We start from the raw sequence: 20,166 nt of genomic DNA on the forward strand, positions 1-20,166 counted from the left end.
AGTTCAAGAGGGAGATCTGATAGACCATCAAGAGGATTTGGGCAACAGGTTGGACGCAGACAGCAAAGACATAGGAAGAGACCAGCGCGATTCTTAGGTTTCTAGCTCGGGGTGCTAAGCATTAGAGGGACTGCAAGCAGAGATCAAGAGGCCAGGAGCTGGAGCAAGTATGTCCAGATGGTAGAAGGAGGAGGAAGGGGCAGATGATGGGCTACAGGTACCGATACAGGGTGAGAAGTTGGGATCCAGAGCCTGGGGCACAGGTCAGGATGCATATCAGGGAGTCACCGTGGAATCATGTTAACTGAAATGGTGGGAGGCAGTGAGGTCCCCTGACATGGTATGCAGAATGGGATGGGGACCCTGGGAAGACCCACAGAAGAAACACGTAAAGGGACAGAAGCGTGGGTGCCTGTGGACAAGAAGAAGAAGGAATGGTCAGGGGGACAGGAGGAGAACCACACCCACAAAGGAGAGATTTTCATGACAGTGGGGACAGGCCCCAGTGTCTGTAGAGCCCAAAGCCTGAAAACAGGTTCTGGTTTGTCAGTGACAAGAGCAGCAATGGCCTTATGGTGGTGGCCGTGGTAAGAGCAGATGCCAGATTGCTGTAGCCGGGGGACAAGTCGGAATCAAGGAGATGAAGGAAATATGGACATGAGGTGACAAAGGGGTGGGGTGTTGGCTTAAAATGGAGACGGTGTGAAAGGAAGGCTTTGGGGGATGATGGAGACCTTGGGTGTGGGCCTGGGGAGGGATAGGAGATGCCATCAGCATAGGTGACAGAAATGAGAGAACATGGACAGAGGGCAGACCCAACCAGAAGGTGTGGCCAGAAGAGGAGAAGGACTCGTCCGAGAGAGTAGAGGGGCTGGGTGCCCTGTCACGGAGTTCAGGAGCCCAGAGGACCCCGTTTCCATTCCCTGCTCTTTGGACCAACAGCTAGCTTCAGAAGGACGTCGGGAAGTAGAACTAGCTTCCGGGGGTTGGAGAGCCCACAGTGGCAGGTGCACACCTAGGAGGCCTCAAGCTGTTCTGTCCTGGTGACTTCTGAGTCCCTCATGCCCTGGGCCATGAGTTTCCACCAGGCGGATCAGAGCGACGTTTCCATGTATGTTGTTGAATGCCATCTTGCTGGAAGACTCCAAAAGTTCTCTGAGGCCAGAAGGAGATCTGAAGCAAGTTGGCAGGTATCCTTGTCCCTAAGCTTCCTGCCACCAAAGTGGAGAATCCGTGACCTGGGGTTTTCTCTCAGCCCTAGGCTTGATGGCTTTCTCAGCCCACCTGCGCCAATATATGACTTTCCCACGCCAGCCAGCCCAGAGCAGCGACCCCAGCGTGCCCCCGTATAGCAGTTAGCTTTAAATGGGATGGGATTTTTCTTCGTTGTTTTCTTGAACGTGAACTACCATGGTTCTCTGGCAGTTCCTGGTATGTGTTGATTTGTAGTGTTCAGTTGGCTCGATGGGGCATCTTCTCTAAAATCAGCAAAATTCAGGGGCGTCTGGGTGGCTCAGTCGCTCAAGCGTCCGACTTCGGCTCAGGTCATGATCTCACGATTCGTTAGTTCGAGCCCCGCGTCAGGCTCTGTGGGGACAGCTCGGAGCCTGGAGCCTGCTTCCGATTCTGTGTCTCCCCCCCGCTCTCTCTGCCTCTCCCCTGCTCACGCTGTATCTCAATAAACATCTTTTAAAATTTATAAAATCAACAAAATTCAGCCTAAGGGAAGGTCTGCGAGGGTCCAGAATGATGGGCTTCTCCAGAGGGGCCCATGAGGGGAACACAGGGAAGGCCAGACCAGGCTCTCAGGCTGGCAAGTGAGGGTCTGCAGTGGTCGCATGTGAGCCCTCTCCCCTGGACACTCAGGCAGCAGTCTCAGGAGAACAGGCATCACAGGAGCCGAGCACCAGAGGGCAAGGGAAGGAGCTAATTGACCAAGTTCGACCATCTCATACCACAGACCTGTACTTAGCTGGGTAGTAAGGAGTCAGAGGGGACTAGAACATGGGCCCTGCCCATAGGAGCTCTTAGCCAGTGGGACAGAAAGCGCAGCGGAGGAGGCTGTGGAGGAGAGGGAGATCCCCCGCACCGTGATAGTAATGCCAGTGGGGCTGGTTCTGCGAGTCTCAAAAAGCTGGGCAGGCATGTAGAGCCAGGCAGGGGTAAGGGACCCAGGGAGCCGGAGGGAGGCTCTGAGATCTCCCTGCGAGAACTTGGGGAATGGACATTAAGGATGGGAAGACTGTCGGTCCTCTGACACTTGTTTCCATCTGCGGCAGCACTCAGCTCTGGTTCCGTGCTTCCAAGTGGAGACAGGATTTGGGGGGGATGGGGGGATGGTCAAGCTAAGAGAGAAAAGGGGCCGAGGAGCCGGCAAACCTCATTTTACTCAACCCCAGGCAGTGAGGGTGGGTTGAAAGTCTTGACACGTAATATCCCTCCTTTTTTTCCCCTCTGAGGTACCAAAGCAATTGAAAAATAGACCCTGGAGCCTGACAGAACTGTGGTTGGGGACATGGTTTTGCTGCAAGGCCACAGTGGGCTTTCAAAGAATTAAATACAACCCCCCGGCATAGGTAGAGGTGATAGAGAACAGACCTTATAGTACCCTTCTAGCCAACAGGCAGGTCTGAAAAGAGGGACCAGGAGGGACTAACCCCCACACATCCACTTCCTTCTAAAACTTGTTCTGGGGGTGCTTGGGTGGCTCAGTCAGTGAAACGTCCAGCTTTGGCTCAGGTCACGGTCTCACGGTTCGTGGGGTCAAGCCCCGTGTGTCGAGCTCTGTGCCGACAGCTCGGAGCCTGGAGCCTGCTTCAGATTCTGTGTCTCCCTCTCTCTCTTCCCCTCCCCAGCTTGCTCTCTGTCTCTCTCTCTCTCTCTCTTGAAAATAGATAAACATTAAAAAAAAAATTAAAACGCAACTTGTCCTCAGCTTTACCAGACCCAATGTCCCTTGTAATAAGGATTCTGTAAAGCTCCTTTAATATCCTAGAATGAAATTTATAGAAGACATAAATAAGCATCAACAAGATGCTCTGATTTTAAAAGAATGAGAAGTGGGGCGCCTGGGTGGCGCAGTCGGTTAAGCGTCCGACTTCAGCCAGGTCACGATCTCGCGGTCCGTGAGTTCGAGCCCCGCGTCAGGCTCTGGGCTGATGGCTCAGGGCCTGGAGCCTGTTTCCGATTCTGTGTCTCCCTCTCTCTCTGCCCCTCCCCCGTTCATGCTCTGTCTCTCTCTGTCCCAAAAATAAATAAACGTTGAAAAAAAAAATTTAAAAGAATGAGAAGTAATTTAAAATAAAATAATATGTATTTCAGCAAGGAAGTCTTTGTGCATACTCCCCTGGCATGTTTAACGAGATAGTAGGATGCTTGTGCCCCATGACAGACACAAATACAGACTGATATCAGTATGTTCTACCGGCAGTTCAAAAGCCAAGATTTTCCAAAACGTTGTTAAACAACTCTCAATACAGGTCCAAGCAAAATAAGATAAAAATCTTTCCTTAATTTATACAGAAAATGGCATCCGTGGAAAAAGCCAGTGTGTATTAAAAGTGTGCCAAAGTAGGGCGCCTGGGTGGCTCAGTCGGTGAAGCGCCTGACTCTTGATTTTCGCTCAGGTCATGGTCTCGCGGTTCGTGGGCTCGAGTCCCGCATGGGGGTCTGCCCCGGCGGTGTGGAGCCTGCTTGGGATTCTCTCTCTCCCTCTCTCTCTGCCCCTTCTCCGCTCACTCTTGCTCTCTCTCTCTCTCTCCCCCTCTCTCAAAATCAATAAGTTAACTTTAAAAAGAAAGGAAAAAATAAAAGTGTGCGAAAGATACTCTGTGCTCGCATGAATGATGAAATTGGGTTCTAGGCTCACGTGACTCTAGGCCGGCTACTGGCTGACACACAAATGTCCCATGGGGCATTCGAAAGTTGCATGAAAGTGGCATGGACACAAGTGGCCCTTGTTTGGTATAGTCTTCTGCATCGCAGGAGGTCTGGAGTGCCTGCCTTCTGCCCAGTCCATGCAAATCGAGCCTCCTCATTAGCCAGAAAAACCGCCCCATTGATTTCAGGAAACAATTTCCAGGTTGCCCGTCATCCCCAGCGAGGACAGCTGACCTAGACCCACCAGGAAAACAGGTCACTTCCACCAGGAGGCAGAGCGCAAGATTACCCGTGGCTGTAGTCCTTGCACGTAGAAATATAAGGGAGTGGGAAACAGAGTCTCCCCAGCACTAGAAAGAGGCACCCCAGAAATAACACGCGCAGCCTGTGCCCTCAGAGAATGTACTTGCCATGCAATGGGGCAGACAGGTCCGAAACATCCCTAAAAATATCAGAACAGGGGCTACGTAAGCCATTGCTGCCTGAAGAGGAAATAAAACTGGGTTCGTGGAATCACCAGGTAGACGTGCAACAGAATTAATTTTCAGGCAGGAGATACCTGGTGAGATTGTATGAGTGCTTTCTCCAGAGTGATTTCCCCACCATAGCCAAAATACTACAATAATGGTATTTATTGGATCCTGCCTGCGTGCGGGCACGGAGTGCGAAATGCATCATCGCCTGTTATTATAACGCAAATGTCCGTTGTTCCATTGAATACTTCTGTCAATCCTGTGAGGTATCGGGCTCATTCCAGTTCTGTAGATGAGGAAACTGAGGCACCGAGAGGCTAAGGAATTTTCCCACAATCACGCCATCCAGAAGCAAGTTGAAAGCCAAGCCCGCCGGACTCCAGACTGCGTGGCTGTGCGCCCTCCACGGCCCTCCTTCTTTGGAGGAGGCATCAGTCACCATGGGTGAGCCGATCGGCTGCCCTGGACCTCACATTCCTCATCCAAAGATGAGAGACCACTAATAGGGCCTACTTGCTAGGCATGTTGCAAGGATTAATTATAGCCACGATATAGGACTTAGAATAGTCTCTGACCTACGGTGAGCAACCAATAAACATCAGCTCTTATTATTTTCTGGTGAATGAGAACCCATCATTTTCTCTTCCTCTCTTCTCTCTGTGTGGCTGCTAAGCTGGGCTCGCACCCGTTTAGATGGACTACGGATGCTCCTAGAAGAGTACTTTTTTTTCTGAGATCCCTGAGCACTCTGTCTAAGCCCCGCCCCCCTCCACGCTTGGGTGGGAAGCAGGTGATAAGAGTCTTTGCTTTTGGAGAGGTGCGAATTCCTCTTCCTTTGCCAGCCAAGCTTGGCTATTTGGCCGGAGGCTCAGATGGTCAGCTGTTTTGCGTCTGCGGCCCCGGGGCAGCGGCCCCAGCATTAGATGGACCGAGCCTTGCTGAGAGCAGGGCAGTGAGGCAGATAAGGAGTGGGAGCGGCTGGGGCTTCCCAGGAGGCCTGTGCCCAGCACACTCTGGTCACCAGACTGCGCAAACACCACCACAGAGCCCCTCTGGGGCACCGGCTCCGGCACTGGCAACGAGTCCCTGGATGCCTCTAGACGGGGCGTGCAGACTGTTCCTCTCTGCTCAGGTGTGGGTTGGAGAGCAGCAAGGATGCAAGGCAGAGGCACGCATCCAGTCTCCCTGATTCTGCAGGGATACAGAGGTGGACTTTCCTTGGAGATCTCGGTGAGTTGCCTTTGGCGGATACCGGTGAGACCCTGGTGGGACTAAAAGCAAGGCCAGGTCTCCCCCATGTGGGAATCGTTTTGGAGCAGCGGTGTTGACAGGGAAGCTGGATCTGGCCCCAGTCACGGAAGCAGCTGACACCATGTGCTGAGCCCTCGGCTTAATAAGCACCCTGGGTTGAGTTCTTCAGCAAGTAGTATCTCGTTTAAAATCCGAAAGCGACCCAGGGCAGTAGCTTTTGTGATCCCCATTTTCCAGAAGAGGAAACTGAGTCTGGGAGAGCCCAAGGGACTTGCTTAGAGCCAGGATTCAAACCGAGGATGGGGGAAGGTGCCAGGCGCTTTACATAGAGTTATATCTTATTTGCTGTTACTTAATTCTTACGCCATCCTGGTGAGGTAAGCGTTATTATTCCCATTTTGTAGCTGGGGAAACGATAGCTCAGAGAGGTTAAGTAACTTACCCAAGGTGGAGCTCAGATATACAACAGGCCTGTGTGATTCTACACTGTATTAGGCTGAGAGAGACGGAGAGAGAGAGAGCGCACAAGCACTCTCCTGCAGGTGAGACACGACCTAACGTTACCCAGAGCCCCTCATTCGACATCTCTACAGTACTTTTCCACGTCTCTAGAGTCCTCTCACTCATATCGGCTCCCGCAGACCTCTTACAGCCACGGCTTGCCAGCTGGGGTGACAGAGATAGTATCTGCAGGCCCAGGGAAGGTTGCCAGGTGAAGGGTGGGGTGGAGAAGGGTTCCCCTGGCCCCACGAGAAGCGCCTCCCTGGGCCTGTGCGTGAGAAGGGCACAGGGAGAGGACTGTTTGCCTGTGTATGTGCCTGCAGGGCAGGGGGTGGGACCCGGATTTCTCTCTGCCCCCTACCAGGAGATTACTTCTCCCAGACTCCCAGCTGCAGCTGAAAATACACTTTTTCCATCTCAAACTTCCTTCTCTTGGTCCAGCCCAAGAATGGCTTTGAAGGCCACCCTCAGGGCTCAGGCGCTACACCAATGTAGCTGGTCAGTCGCCTCAAATGGTGAAGTGACTTGCGGCTAAGTGGGGAGCTGAGGCCTGTTCAGTTTACCTTTATTCTGAGTCTCCTCGCCAATCGGCACCGTGTTCAGTACGGGTCTGTTGTCTCCAAATTCAGCTTATTCTGCGAATCGCAGCTGCCCCCGCTGCTCTCCAGAGTAAAGACTCCCCTCCCTCTGCCCTGCGTGGCCGCGAAAAACCCCCTTGGCTCACAACCCCCAAGGATCCTTGGTTCACATCCTGTTTTGCTTTTGTTTCCTAGCAGCCCCTCTCCTGCACCGGCATCTTCTGCGAAATTAGCACAGGCTTTGTTGGCATAGACTACTGCAGGGTGTCCCTGCTTCGAGGCTTACAGGTGACAGTGTCATGGTCAGAGGTCCAGCTGTGGCATCACACAGACCTGGATTCAAATCTTGGCTCTACCAATAGGCTCTGTGTCATCTGGTCACTCCACCTTCTCTCAGCTTCAGTTTCTGCCTCTGTAAAATGGGGGGAAATAATAGCACGAACCTTACAGCATTGTCAGGAGGAAGATGAAATGAGATTTTGAATGTAAAGTGTCTGGGACACGGTAGATGCTCAATAAACATGAGTTATTGGTGCTGTCACAATAACATTGGCCCCAGCTGTCCCATCGCGCGTCAGCCTGGCTCCTGTGTGCCTCTTCTTCTTAGCTCTGCCCTCAGAAGGCTCTGGAGGCCTGGGGTTCACCTTTTTCCAGGTGGCAGTTCTGCTCAGATTCAGATTCTTCTGAGTGTTCTTACCCGTGTCCTTGTACCTGACTCATGCCGTTGCTACCTCAATAATAAGAGAAATATGCCAGGCTTGGTCTGTGCCAGGTAAATACAGGCATGTCTCACTGTACCTAAGAGGGTGGCTCCTGAAATGCACATTTAAGTCAAAGTTTGTGAACTAAATCTGATTTGTCTCCCAAAAGAGAGCCTGCTATTTAAAGGAATGTTAGACCACATCTTTTCAGGCAAACGAAGAATGCCCTTTTACAGTCAGTTAGAACCAAACATCATCTATAGTATTTGCTTAAGGTAAATTACAGATTAATCTTGCCTTTCCCTCTGATGACATCTTTCAAAGAAAAGTGTGCGATCCTGGGCACCTGGGTGGCTCAGTTGGTTGAGCGTCCAGACTCCTGATTTTGGCTCAGTTCGTGATCCCAGGGTCGCAGCATTGAGCCCTGCTTCGGGCTCCAATGCTGAGCATGGAACCTGCTTAAGATTCTTTCTCTGTCTCCCTCTGCCCCTCTCCCCCTGCTCATACTCTCTCTCTTTCTCTCTCTCAAAAAAAAAAAAAAAAAAAAGGAAAAGAAACTGTGTGATCATAACAAGAACGTTGTTTAAACTTCACCCCATCACTATGAAGGGGTGTATCTGAAGGATCAGAAGCTGGCTTTGTAGACCCCTTGCGTAGCTGGTAAACTGAGGCCTGCAAAGATTTGGACACCCAGCCGCTGGGGGTACACGCTGATTCCTGCAGGGGGCAGTGGCAGAGTGCTTCAGTCCCCCTCCCTCTGGCCCGGGACCCTCACGAAGAGGAGGGATCAAGTTGCTAGAGCACGAACCACTGAACCACCGGGCCAGAACAGGTTAACACGGCTCTGTCTGGAAGGGGGAGCAGTGCAGCCGCCCAGAGGCAAGGAGTCTCTTCCTCTCTGACATGAACCAGAACCAACTTCCTTTCTCAGGACTTGGTACTTCCCCTTATACTTAGCCTGGCAACACGGAGGGCAGCTTCCTGGCTCGCAGAGTACTTCCCAGAGCTTGGCCTTGCCCAGGGGCCTGGGGGAGACAGACACTTTCCTGGCACAAAGCAGAGCAGGGAACAGCAGGACCTGGCGTTCGGACTTTGCCCAGGACCTGGCAGCTCAGCGAGGACCCAGGGTTCTTCGGGAATGTTCAGGCAGGGAACAGGATGCTCTGCGGGAAGAGGATCTGGGGAGTCCAGCTTCACAAGAGGGCTTCAGCCCCCCCTCTTTCCCAGATCCTAAGGACTTCTAAGTACTGCCTGGGTGCTTATTAGAATCCATGAGAATCCAGGGCTCCTGGGTGGCTCAGTCAGTTAAGCATCTGACTCTCGATTTTGATTCAGGTCATGATCTCATGGTTCGTGAGTTCAAGCCCTGAATCGGGCTTTGTGCTGACAGTGCGGAGCTTGCTTGGGATTCTCTCTCTCTCCCTCTCTCTCTCTCTCTCTCTCTCTCTCTCTCTCTCTCTCTCCCTCTCTCTCTCTCTCTCTCTGCCCCTCCCTTACTCTCTCTCTCAAAATAAATAAGCGAACTTAAAAAAAAAAAAAAGAATCAATGAGAATCCTCCTTGGGATGACGGAAGTGTCCTGAAGGTAGAGAGGAACAGGTATACACAAGCATCTTGAGTCTGTTTTGAGTGAGCCCTGGCATCAGCTTTCATGCCTCCTTCTCCAGGCAGCCCTCTGGGACCACCCCCTCCACCTTCTGTATCTCAACAGGCTTCTACTGGGAGTGGGTCTGCCTCCCCGACCAGACTGTGAAATAATTGAGGAGAGGGTCTGTGGTTTATTTATTACAGTAGAGGAGTGTAATAGAGTAGACACTCAGTACATGTTTCCTAAATAAATGGATTGAGAGATAGTTGGCATGAACCCATCCGCCCACCTACCCGTCCCTCTGTCCTGGGTGTCATGAACTCCCATCTCTCTGCTCTCGGGGGCCTACTTCCCTTCGTGCTGCTCTGCTCCTGGCGTCTTTTTCTCAGCAAGTGATCCACAAAATCTCACACCTTACCCCAGGAAGGTGAGCTTGTTGGGTTTATGCAAATAGAGTATGTCATGGGCTCCATCCGGTCTGCTCCGGTAAATATTTCCCAACTCCGCAGTTTGCTGGCCAGCGCTGGGAGCTGTTGGCTGAGGCTCAGTGGTTGCTGGGGTGCTAGGGGCCACCCTTCAGGGACCCAGGGTCTGCAGAGAGGACTCTGACCAACCCAGTGTTTTAAACTCTTTGAGCTAAGCTAGTAACCCAAGCCAGAACGGGCCCCTTAACAAATGCCCCTTGGTGGGTTATGTGGCTCTCCTGGGACTGCCCTCTCCTGGCCGTTTAACGGAAACAGTGGGAGCTGGGAATATCCAATGACACCTGATGTCACTGTGACTATTTTTCATCAACCGTGGAGACAAGTTTGGGTTGAATCTCTCTATCTGGAGTGAGTCAGAGACATACAGACTCTCAGGGCGAAAAGATCCCTCAGGTCAAAGGTCCCCTGTTCCCAGAAGGGCGCCACAGACCTCTGCTATCTGGCACAAAGGCTTTTTCTTCCTCCCTTCCATCTTGCATGTCAATACTCTTGCTTACTCATAATATAACATCTTAGGACTAAACTTTCACTGTCTGCAGTGACATTTTAAATGAAAAAAACAGAGCAAATTTTTATAAAGCTAAATATATTCAGTTTTTACCATCTGAGCTTTTGTGCGCACGTGCGTGCGTGTGTTAAAATATTAATTGTATGTGATGAAATGGTCTCACACCCCTGTCAGATGGCCCTTGCCCCCACATCTCTGCCAAAGCTCGCTCAGGGATTTTGGCCGCGCTACCCAAAATACAGCCTACTCCAGGTCAGCGGTTGTACTGTTAGGCCACTTTTTCTCCTGTTAGATCCCGATCAATGTCCCCATGGTCACCATCTCTAGGAGTTGTCACTCTGCCTGCCTTAGCTCCAGGGCCTGCGTCCTTCTCCTCCACCTGACAGCCCTTCAATATTTGAGAAGAGCTATCACCCCAAAACCTTCCCCTTTACATGTAGATATTTGGAATTCCCCGGATGATTCCACACATCAGGTTCTCGACTGCTTTACTTAAAGCAACGACACGCAGAATACATGAATACCTTCTGGTAGCAAAAAAAATTTAATAATAGAGATAAAAAGGAAGACTTTGGATCCCTGTCCCTCTCAGCCCTCCTCCCAGAGGTAAATCCTGTTTTCACTGTGGTGTGTAAATGTCTAGAAGACTTTTCTTTCTGCACATGTGCGGACATGGGTACAAATGCAAATGTCCAAATGTCTGTGGGTTTTGAAAATTCACACGTATGTACGTCTATGTGTATAAATTATGCTGTGTGTATTCTTCTGCAACTTTCTCTTTAAATTAAAAAATAGGATTTACAGGGGCATCTAGGTGGCTCAGTCGGTTGAGCATCTGACTTTGGCTCAGGTCACGATCTCCTGGTTCACAGGTTCAAGCCCCGTGTCCGGCTCTGTGCTGACCGCTCGGAGCCCGGAGCCTGCTTCGGATTCTGTGTCTGCCTCTCTCTCTGCCCCTCCCCCGCTCACGCTCTGTCTCTCTCTCTCTTGAAAACAAATAAGCATTAAAACTTTTTAAAAAAAAAATAGGATATATAGGTGTTTCATGGCAGATAGTTGTATGACTTTTGTTGACGACCATGTAACATTCTATGGTTTCAGTGTAATTTTACTTGCTTACCACCCTGTCGATGGACATTAGGTTGTTTCAAGTACTTCTTTTTACGGTGTTCTGATGACCTCTTTGAATTCATTTGTGCCTCGATACTTTGATACACATATATTTCAGTCTACCGATCACCCTCTTTAAGTATAATATCCACAAGTGGACGACGTTCAATTATCAGATGACATCCGGTTAGGCCAGAGCACAGTGGGATCATTTGTGCGTTCACTGATCCATTTACTCGTTCAACAGATGTGTATCGAGGAGATACTGTGTCTGTGTTGTGCCCTGATTGCAGCCATTCCCAGCCCAGATGAGACAGTAGTAGGCCTGTCTTCATGGAACTTATATGGTCAAATAGGGGAAGCTTCCTTGATGCTCTACTTCCATTCGTGCCGCCGAGCCTCCAGATTTTTTTAAGAAGATAATTCTATCACACTGTCAACTTGCATGCTCTTAGAATTCATTAATGTCTCTCGAGTATTTTTAAATGTTAAATGTTGCCTCAACTTGTACATTTAAGTTTCATATTCTAAGTAAACGATTGTGACATTTGCTCCCTATATTTTATCTTATTCCTTTCTTCCCTTCCTTCCATATTTTCAAGCTTTCAAAAAAATAAAATTGACATCTTTGGGCAAAGTACTAGGTAGTCCTGTTCCTCACACGGAGATTTATGGAGTACGCGTGCTGTATCTTCATCCAATTTACTGAGAACATTCTTAGACTGGCCACGTGCAGAGTCCTACGACATGTCACCGGAGACCTCCCACCTGGATGACAGTGACGTGTTAATTAATCCTATCTCAACCCGTGTGACCCCATCTTGACCTCCAGAGACAATACATACATACATACATGCACACGCGTATACGAGCGCACATACGTGTATGCTCAGGCCTACTATGTCTCATCTGTGCTGGGAATGGCTGCAATCAGGGCACAACACAGCCATAGTACCTGCTCGATACACATCTGTTGACGGAGTAAATGGATCAGTGAATGCACAAATGATCCCACTGTGCTCTGGCCTAACCGGATGTCATCTGATAATTGAACGTTGTCCACCTGCGGATATTATACTTAAAGAGGGTGATGGGTAGACTGAAATATATGTGTTATCAAAGTGCGTGCGTACATGTACTGTACGCACGCATACAATAATTACAGCATTTGCCGGATCCTTATTTCTAGGAACCCTGGAAAGGAAATCAGCCTAGTGTGGCGTGACTTTTCAAGTCCGTGTGATACAGTGGAGAGAGAGTTGATTCTGGATCCGCTCAGAACCAGGTGGTATTCTGCCACTTCCTAGGTGTACGATCTTCGGGAAATCATTTGACTTCTCTGAGACCCAGTGTCCTGTGTTCTAGGATTGTTGAAAGCGTTCACGCATTCATTCCCCGTAGATCTAATAAGCACCTACGAAATGACAGGCGTCGTGCTCTGGCAGCAAGCAAGTAGGTCTCCCAGGTAATAAATGAACAACAGTCATTACCTTCATATTGTTTTGGTGACCAGAGCAAGGAGAGCCTTCCTTGGAATGTTTCATAGATATTTTAGCCCTAGCCCTTGAGATCTGGGTAAGAATCAGAGATTATTTCCCTTTTATAGGTAGGGAAACAGATACATGATTAGAGAATCCTCTGACTCAGGTTCACACAGCCTTTTCATAACCAATTTGGTAACTGCTCCCAGCCCTAGACAATTGAGTTTACACTGTCAATTACAGTGGTTTGAACAACCATCATGCCGAGAGCCCTATCCCAGGCTAAGAAGGGTAATAGGAGAGCTATGTACTCAATAGAAATTGAACCAAAGGGTGAGCCCCATGTAAAAGGGAGCTACCCAGACCTACTGTAGTGCCTCACTTATCCAGGGAGCCCGAAGCCTCACCCATTTAGAACCCAACTAGGAATAAGGAAGCAAAATGAGACCTCGTACCAAGCCCTTTCTCAGGGCCTTAAAGTTTTATTTTAGAAACAGTTGTAATGGGTTTAATGATCTGGTGTTTCCAGCCCTTCGCAAATAAGAACTGCAAATTTGAGCTGGTAGAGGGGGCTGCTAAAAGCAAGCATACCAACAGTAGCGGATAAAAACCTGGTGTGAGAAAGGAGTTTAAAAACCTGGAAAAAAATAGACCTGCAAAGGAAGAGAAGAGAAGAGAAGAGAAGAGAAGAGAAGAGAAGAGAAGAGAAGAGAAGAAGAGAAGAGAAAAAAGGAAGGAAGGAAGGAAGGAAGGAAGGAAGGAAGGAAGGAAGGAAGGAAAAGAAAGAAAAAGAAAAGAAAAGAAAAGAAAAGAAAAAGAGAAAGAAAGAAAAGAAAAAGAGAGAAAAAGAAAAAGAAAAAAAGCAACTAGGGACTATTTAGTGCTGCAGCCAACAGAGGCCAAACACTTGCTACCCCCAAGGGCATGATTGCTTTTAAGAGGAGTTCACAGTTACGACTTGAGTCATTGACTAAATTATCTTTCAAGTACTCTTTAAGGGAAAGTAGAGATATATACATTACCTTTTAGTAAGATCTCTAGTCAAAATGAAACCAATATATCTCTATCCCAAGCTGCAATAAAAGTCTTTGGAGCTGCAAGGGATAGGTTTTGGGACTGAAAATCTGCTTATCTGGAGGGAGGATATCCTAGGGATTTTAAAGATGTGTTGAATTTTTGTTTTTAAGTTTAGTTACTTAATTTGAGAGAGAGTGCAAGCAGGGGAAGGGCAGACAGAGAGGAAGAGAGAGGTGAGTCACCAGCAGACTCTACGCTGTCAGCACAGAGCCCGATGCAGGGCTCGAGCCCACAAACTGTGAGATCATGACCTGAGCCAAGATCAAGAGTCGGAAGCTTAACCGACTGAGCCACCCAGGCGCCCCAAGATGTGTTGAATTTTAAAACGGAGGACTCGGGTTCAGACCCTGGGCCTCCTGCTAGCCAGCTATGTATTTGGGGAAAATCTACCTCTCATGAACTTTGTTTTCTTCAACTATAGAATGGAAAGACCATCACCTGCCTCTTCATCTTATGGGGATATTCTGAAACTCAACCAAAATTGTATGCTTGAAAGTGCTTTGTGAACTGTAGAACATCACAGAAAGTTCTAAGGTCTGTAGGCCACATCCCAGGTGTTGCCTGCTGGTATAGACAGTGACTCAAGAAGTGGGGAGAGAAGGAGATTGGGTTATTTTTGCTATTATTATTTTTAGCTATTGTTATTGCTAAACATGCACGTGGGCACACACACGCACATACAGCAATATCTGTATGTATGTTTATTTACATCATGTGCCCCTTAACTTCTCAAGAGTCCCTCTGCCCAGGAAAAAGAAGGAACCCTACAACTAACTTTAACACCTCGTAAGCTAAAAAGTTCTATACGGATATGTGACATTTTGAGTGCTTACTGTTTTTAACCTTTCTTTTTTTTTCTAAGTTTATTTTTGAGAGAGAGAAAGAGACCGACAGAGTGCGAGCGGGGGAGAGGGAGAGAGAGGGAGACACAGAATCCGAAGCAGGCTCCAGGCTCAGGGCTGTCATCACAGGGCCCAACGTGGGGCTCAAACTCACGAACCAGGAGATCATGACCTGAGACGAAGTCAGACGCGTAACCGATTGAGCTACCCGGGCGCTCCTTAATCTTTTTTTTTTTTTTTTTCATTTAAAATTCATAATTAGCTTTTAAAAAATTAAACATTGCCGAACTGTGCACGCCTTCTGGAAACCCAAACCCTCTCCGCTCCGGCTATTGTGAGCAGTTGGGTTGACCGTGGCCTTTCAGATACCAGTCTGGGTTCGCTCTTTCAGGCCCACAGGCGTTCACCAGGGGATTCCTGAAATAAACAGGCCTTTGTTACAAAGGATAAAGCTTCAAGGGTGGAAATAGACGTTCTGTCCTAAAATCTCTCCGTTTTGTCTCCTCTGCCTCGTCCTTGCTGTTTTGGCCTTGGGCGCATGTATCCCTATCAGCTCTTACCTGGACTGTTGCCATCAACGGCTTCTCAATCGGCGGCCCTGCTTGCGGTTTACCCACTTCAGACCCGTATTCCACACCGCTGTCGGCGTAACTGAGCTGAACAAAAGTCTCTCCGTGCTATTCCCCTTTCCTCTGGTGACACTTTGCCCGCAGAGTCCGTCGAAACTCCTCTGCACGGTGTGCGGGGCTTCCAGGGGCCCTGGCTGCTCATCCAGACCTTCCTCTCCTCACCCCCATGCGGCCGCGACATCGCTGGCCTGCTAGTTGCTCTCGTCCTCTGCAACTTTGGACGAGCCGTTCCCACTTCCTGACATGCCCTTCCGTGCCTTCCCTTGGGGAGCCCCCTTCACCGTTCAGGGCTGCTCAGAAGGACTTTTCTTCCGTGGGGCTCTCCTTACCTCGCTCCCCTTCCTCTGGCCGTGCTGTGCCCTGCCACGGTGAGTCACAATCTTTCCGTGCCACCACGATGCGTGCTTGTGATTGCTGTAAGCATTGCGTGGTTGCTGTTTACTTTTCGTGTCCTGTGTCCTGATTAACCCGGCAGGCCCCCATTCATCTTCGTGCCTCTAGTTCCCCCTTGGTATACAGTAGGTGCATACTAAATTCTCGTTGAACTAAACTGACCTGGGAAGGGGACCTGTATGGGACAGGAAACCTCTGTGTTTCAAGCATGCCACGTGGAAGACCAGCTACTCCATGCTGTCAGAGCAGACCCAGTGTTGGAAGGCCACGAGGGGTGCCTCAGTTTATCTGGAGTTCAGAACAGAAGTTCAAGACATGAGGCCCTCGGTCTTGCTAGAACACTGTTCTCAAAGGTAAAAATCACCGGGGCGACTGGGTGGCTCAGTCAGTTGCGCGTCTGACTCTTGGTTTTGGCTCAGGTCATGATCTCACCATTCGTGAGTTCTAGCCCCACGTGGGACCCTGGGCACTGACCTCGAAGCCTGCTTGGGATTCTCTCTCTCCCCCACTCCCTCTCTGCCCCTCCCCTGCTCATGCTCTCTCTGTCTCACTCAAAATAAATAAACAACAAAAAAATGAAAGGTACAAATTGCCAGGGAAACCCATTTACTTACACTGGTAACCCATGCTCCACCTTTCAGGGGCAGGCTTCCAGGTCACAGGCAGTCACCCAGGAAATGCCAAGGAGAATCCCTTTCAGACTTGTTGCAAACTTCATGTTGCAAAGCTATGTAAGCCCCACATGCACATAAAAGTCCCAGGCCACCCTTGTGAAAATGTTTACACCAACCACGTACCAATGTGAAAACAACATGGAACTTAGAGGAGGTAGGGATCCACAGGGACATTTTCGGATGGGAAATTCTGGGGGGAGGCCAATGGGGTTGCCTCACTTGGACCAAGTGTTACAGAAGAAGAGGGGGAGGGTCTGGAGGCGAATGACCCAAGTAGAAAGTCATGCTGCGCTCTTCCTGGCTGTATGATGTCAGCTCTCCTGATCGTTCCTGCATCTGTAAAAACGTTTGATAAGATTATTGGCCTCATGGAATTATCATGAAGGATAAATGATATATTTGCAAGTGCTTTTGAATCTCTAAAGTGCTACAAAAGTATTATGTTCTCTCTTTCTGGAGCCGATGCTCTTGTTCGCCTACCCCACTCAGCTTCCTGATAATGAGGGAGGGAAATGAGCAAATATCAAGCCCCTGGAGTGAATTCCTGCAGGGGAGAGTCAAGGAAATGCAGAATACTGGGTCCCAAGCCAAGAACTATGTTATCATATCTAGTCAATTGTGCTCTATCTGGACATGAACCTTAGTCTGTGTAGTAATGAAGAACTCTGAACGGGGACTTTTCTTTTGATGAAATCTCGTTAGAGCAGTGGGATTAGGGTTGCTACTGAGTTATGACCAGGAAATGTAGGAAACAATATTTTGAGCGATAAAAACACGAGACCGAGCCATGCGGCCGTGCAATGGAATGGACGGAATAGTGTGTGGGGAGTTAGGAGACCTGTCCTCATGGGCCCTGGGTCTCCGGGCCGGGCTTGCCTGCCACTCTAGGTCTGTGGCCCTGAGCAAGTTGGTCTGCCCCTCCTTGGGCTTCAGGAGTCATAGCTGTGAAATGAACGGTTTGGGCCAGGTGCTAGCTGCATTTCCTTCCAGTTCTGATGGGGAAGGAAGGGAACCAACACTTGTTGAATGTCTGCCACGTAGCTGGCACGGTGTGCACCGTGAAGAGTCTATGACTCTGTGAATCCATCACTCGCAGGTGAGACTTAGGTTTACGTAGAACTATGGAGTCACATAGACTTGGACCGGAACCTCATCTCTATTATTTACCTGCAGTCTGACCTCAGGCAGGTTTCTTAATATCTACAAGCCTCAATCTCTTTTGTCATCTGTGAAATGGGGCTGGTGAGACAGTCAGCATACTTTCTGCTCCCAAGTCTGCTCCTGCTCTCTTTTATGCATTATAAATTTCTTAAGTAGATTCCATCTAATCTCCTTTTCTCCTTTTGTCTAGGCCTAGAGAACCGAATGAAGTAACTTAAAATATTAGATCATGCAACCAGGGGTGCCTGGGTGGCTCAGTCGGCTAAATGCCTGACTCTTGATTTCGGCTCGGGACACGATCTTGACGTTCGTGAGTTCGAGCCCCGAATCGGTCTTCACGCTGTCAGCATGGAGCCTGCTTGGGATTCTCTGTCTCTCTCCCTCTTTGCCCCTCCCCTGCTTGTGCTCTCTCTCTCTCTCAAAATAAATAAATTTTAAAAAAAGATCATGCCACTAGTTAGAAGCAGGGATGGGACCGAAAGTCAGAACTCCTGGTTGCTCCTGAGCCTTGCACTTGCTTCCTGGATGTCTTTTCTTTTTCTTTTCTTTTCTTTTTCCTTTCTTTTCTTTTCTTTCCTTTTTTTTCTTTCTTTCCTCCCTCCTTCTTTCTTTCTTTCTTTCTTCTTTCTTTCTTTTCTTTCTTTCTTTCTTTTCTTTTCTTTCTTTCTTTCTTTCTTTCTTCTTTCTTTCTTTCTTTCTTTCTTTCTTTCTTTCTTTCTTTCTTATTCTTTCTTTCTTTCTTTCTTCATTTCTTTTCTAATCATCTCCTGCTCTGAAAAGGACAGCAAAGTCCTTCCATGATAGGCAGCCCAGGTGTATGCAGAAGAACCCAGTGTGATGCCAAACTGCATTCACTCACCAGACACTTCCCAAGAATAGCCACTGGGCTCAGGAACCATTTTCAGAGTTTGATTCAGAGAACGTGCTCAGCATTTCTTCCCCCACTGCACCTCCTACCTCCTGCCGTTTCACTTCTTTGGGGGCAGAACAGCTCTCTGTGTGGGCAAATCAAGAGTTGTGTGGAATTCCTCTCAAGACAGTAGTAGCTCTGGGCTCTTCTCTACCAGGTGGCCTACTAGGAGAGCCAGAAGGGTGTGATTCAAAGGGGATCAGGGTCAGAAAAAAGAGAGCCTCCATCGACCCACCAGAAGGGAACATGGTGGGCATCTCGGGAAGGCTTTGAAGGAAGGTAGAGCGTGACGTCGTTCAAGTCCTGGCCACCAAGAAACATTTGTGAGGATCCGTCCTCCGTAGGGACGCAGCCCCTTCCCAGAGTTTTTAAACTTGAATGCATGGACTTATGTGCCAGAGGGAGAAGAAAACTTTTATAGGCTTAAAATGATGGGGTTTTTCACGCATGTGTCAGCACTAGCAGTGCTATGTCTTAAGAACTGAAGCCAAAGCATTAAATAACATGACTGATAAGCTTGTTGCATTTCCAGAGTCGGTGCAAGCCAGAAAAACAAGGATGCCTCTTTGAAAAGTTCCTTTTCAGGAGGTAGCAACCCCAAGTGGCCCCGGCTTCCTGAGGAGCTACTAGTTTACTCAAGGGTCCCCTGTCTCTCCTCTTCCTTTGTCTAGAAGTTTGATGCGGGCAGGGAGAAGATCCCAGTGTCCCTGGGCAAAAGTGCCTCGAAGCTGGTCTGTCATTGCTCTGACTGGAAACCTGGGTGAGGCCATCTCCCCAGGCACTTCCCGGAGGCATCTGAAGGCAGGAGTCTTGGACTCCCAGGGAACAACCAAGAACCACAGAAAGAGGATAGTTTCCTAAGCGAAAATGCAAGCCAACATCTCCCGGGGGACTTTCAGCCCTGTTCACCTGAGATGAGTTACTTGCCAGCCCCATTCTACCACTGGAAATATATTTTTAGGATCTTTTCATGAGCAACATGTTCGCTGCCAACCCTTTATAGATCAGTTACAAAACAGAAACTCTCCTTACTGCTAGGAGAAGTGTAGAAGGGGGGGGGAGAAAGAAAAAAAAAATCCTGCCTGTAATTGAAGGCAGGTTGGGAGATGTTCATGCTTTGAAATTCTCCTTCTTGTGAAATGTTTATGAAACACTTTCCACAAACGAGTTATGCAACCAGGACAACAGCTTTGATCGTTTTCATCGCCAGTGATCTGTTCATTAGTGTGGGGCTGCTTCCCCGAGAGAGAGAACCATGTGAAAATGTCATGGGTGGGGCTAAGGAGGAGTACCCCAGCACCCTCGTGCCCCATCACATGACCCCAAAACATGGTTCATAAGGAGGTCCGTGGGTCTATCTGGGCCAGAACGCTACCTTTTCCATCACCTACGGTCTATGCTGTCTCCCACCCCCGGGAAGTTGATAGTATTGTTTTGTAGAAAGGGAACCGGGGGAAAATCAGAGGGTCATTCCCTTAAGCGACTTGGCCAGTGTCTTGTTATGTAACTTTATCCCCATCTCTAAAACTCTCTGGGCCTCCATGAGATGGGAAGGCAAATACTTGTCCCCACACCTCTGGCTGGGAGTGTGAAGCCGAGTAAGGAACGTATGAAGGCTTCCAGCCCCTCAGAGGGGGCTCTCTCCTCGCGGAATGAGGCTACTGCTTTCTCAAGCAGGTGATGTCAGGGAGTTCATTGGGATTAGAAAAGATAATCACCCATGATGACTTTTTACCTCCCTGGTCACTGCCCAAGACTCAGTGTAATACCTGTACACAGCACAGTGGGTGGAGAAAATCCTGAGCGAACAAACCTTGTCTAACAGATGGACGGGACGGTCAGTGGCTATGACAGGGCCGAGCCCTCTGGGTGGCCCGTGTCCCCAGGGATTAGTCCATCCCAAGCAGGGCCTGGAGAGATATCCCT

The 20,166-nt window shown here is 49.1% G+C and overlaps 1 protein-coding gene across 1 annotated transcript in view; it reads left to right on the plus strand.

Annotated features, from left to right (window-relative positions):
* Window positions 1-5,200: 5,200 nt before the first annotated feature.
* Window positions 5,201-20,166, plus strand: part of POU2F3 (POU class 2 homeobox 3) — a 38,430-nt gene continuing 23,464 nt past the window's right edge. The window contains exon 1 of the mRNA XM_032595006.1: window positions 5,201-5,582. Within this exon, the coding sequence (XP_032450897.1) occupies window positions 5,508-5,582 (75 nt within the window). The 5' untranslated portion in view covers window positions 5,201-5,507. The remainder of the gene's footprint in view (window positions 5,583-20,166) is intronic.

Source organism: Lynx canadensis, chromosome D1 (genome assembly GCF_007474595.2).
Source record: "Lynx canadensis isolate LIC74 chromosome D1, mLynCan4.pri.v2, whole genome shotgun sequence".
Classification (NCBI taxonomy): Eukaryota; Metazoa; Chordata; class Mammalia; order Carnivora; family Felidae; genus Lynx; species Lynx canadensis.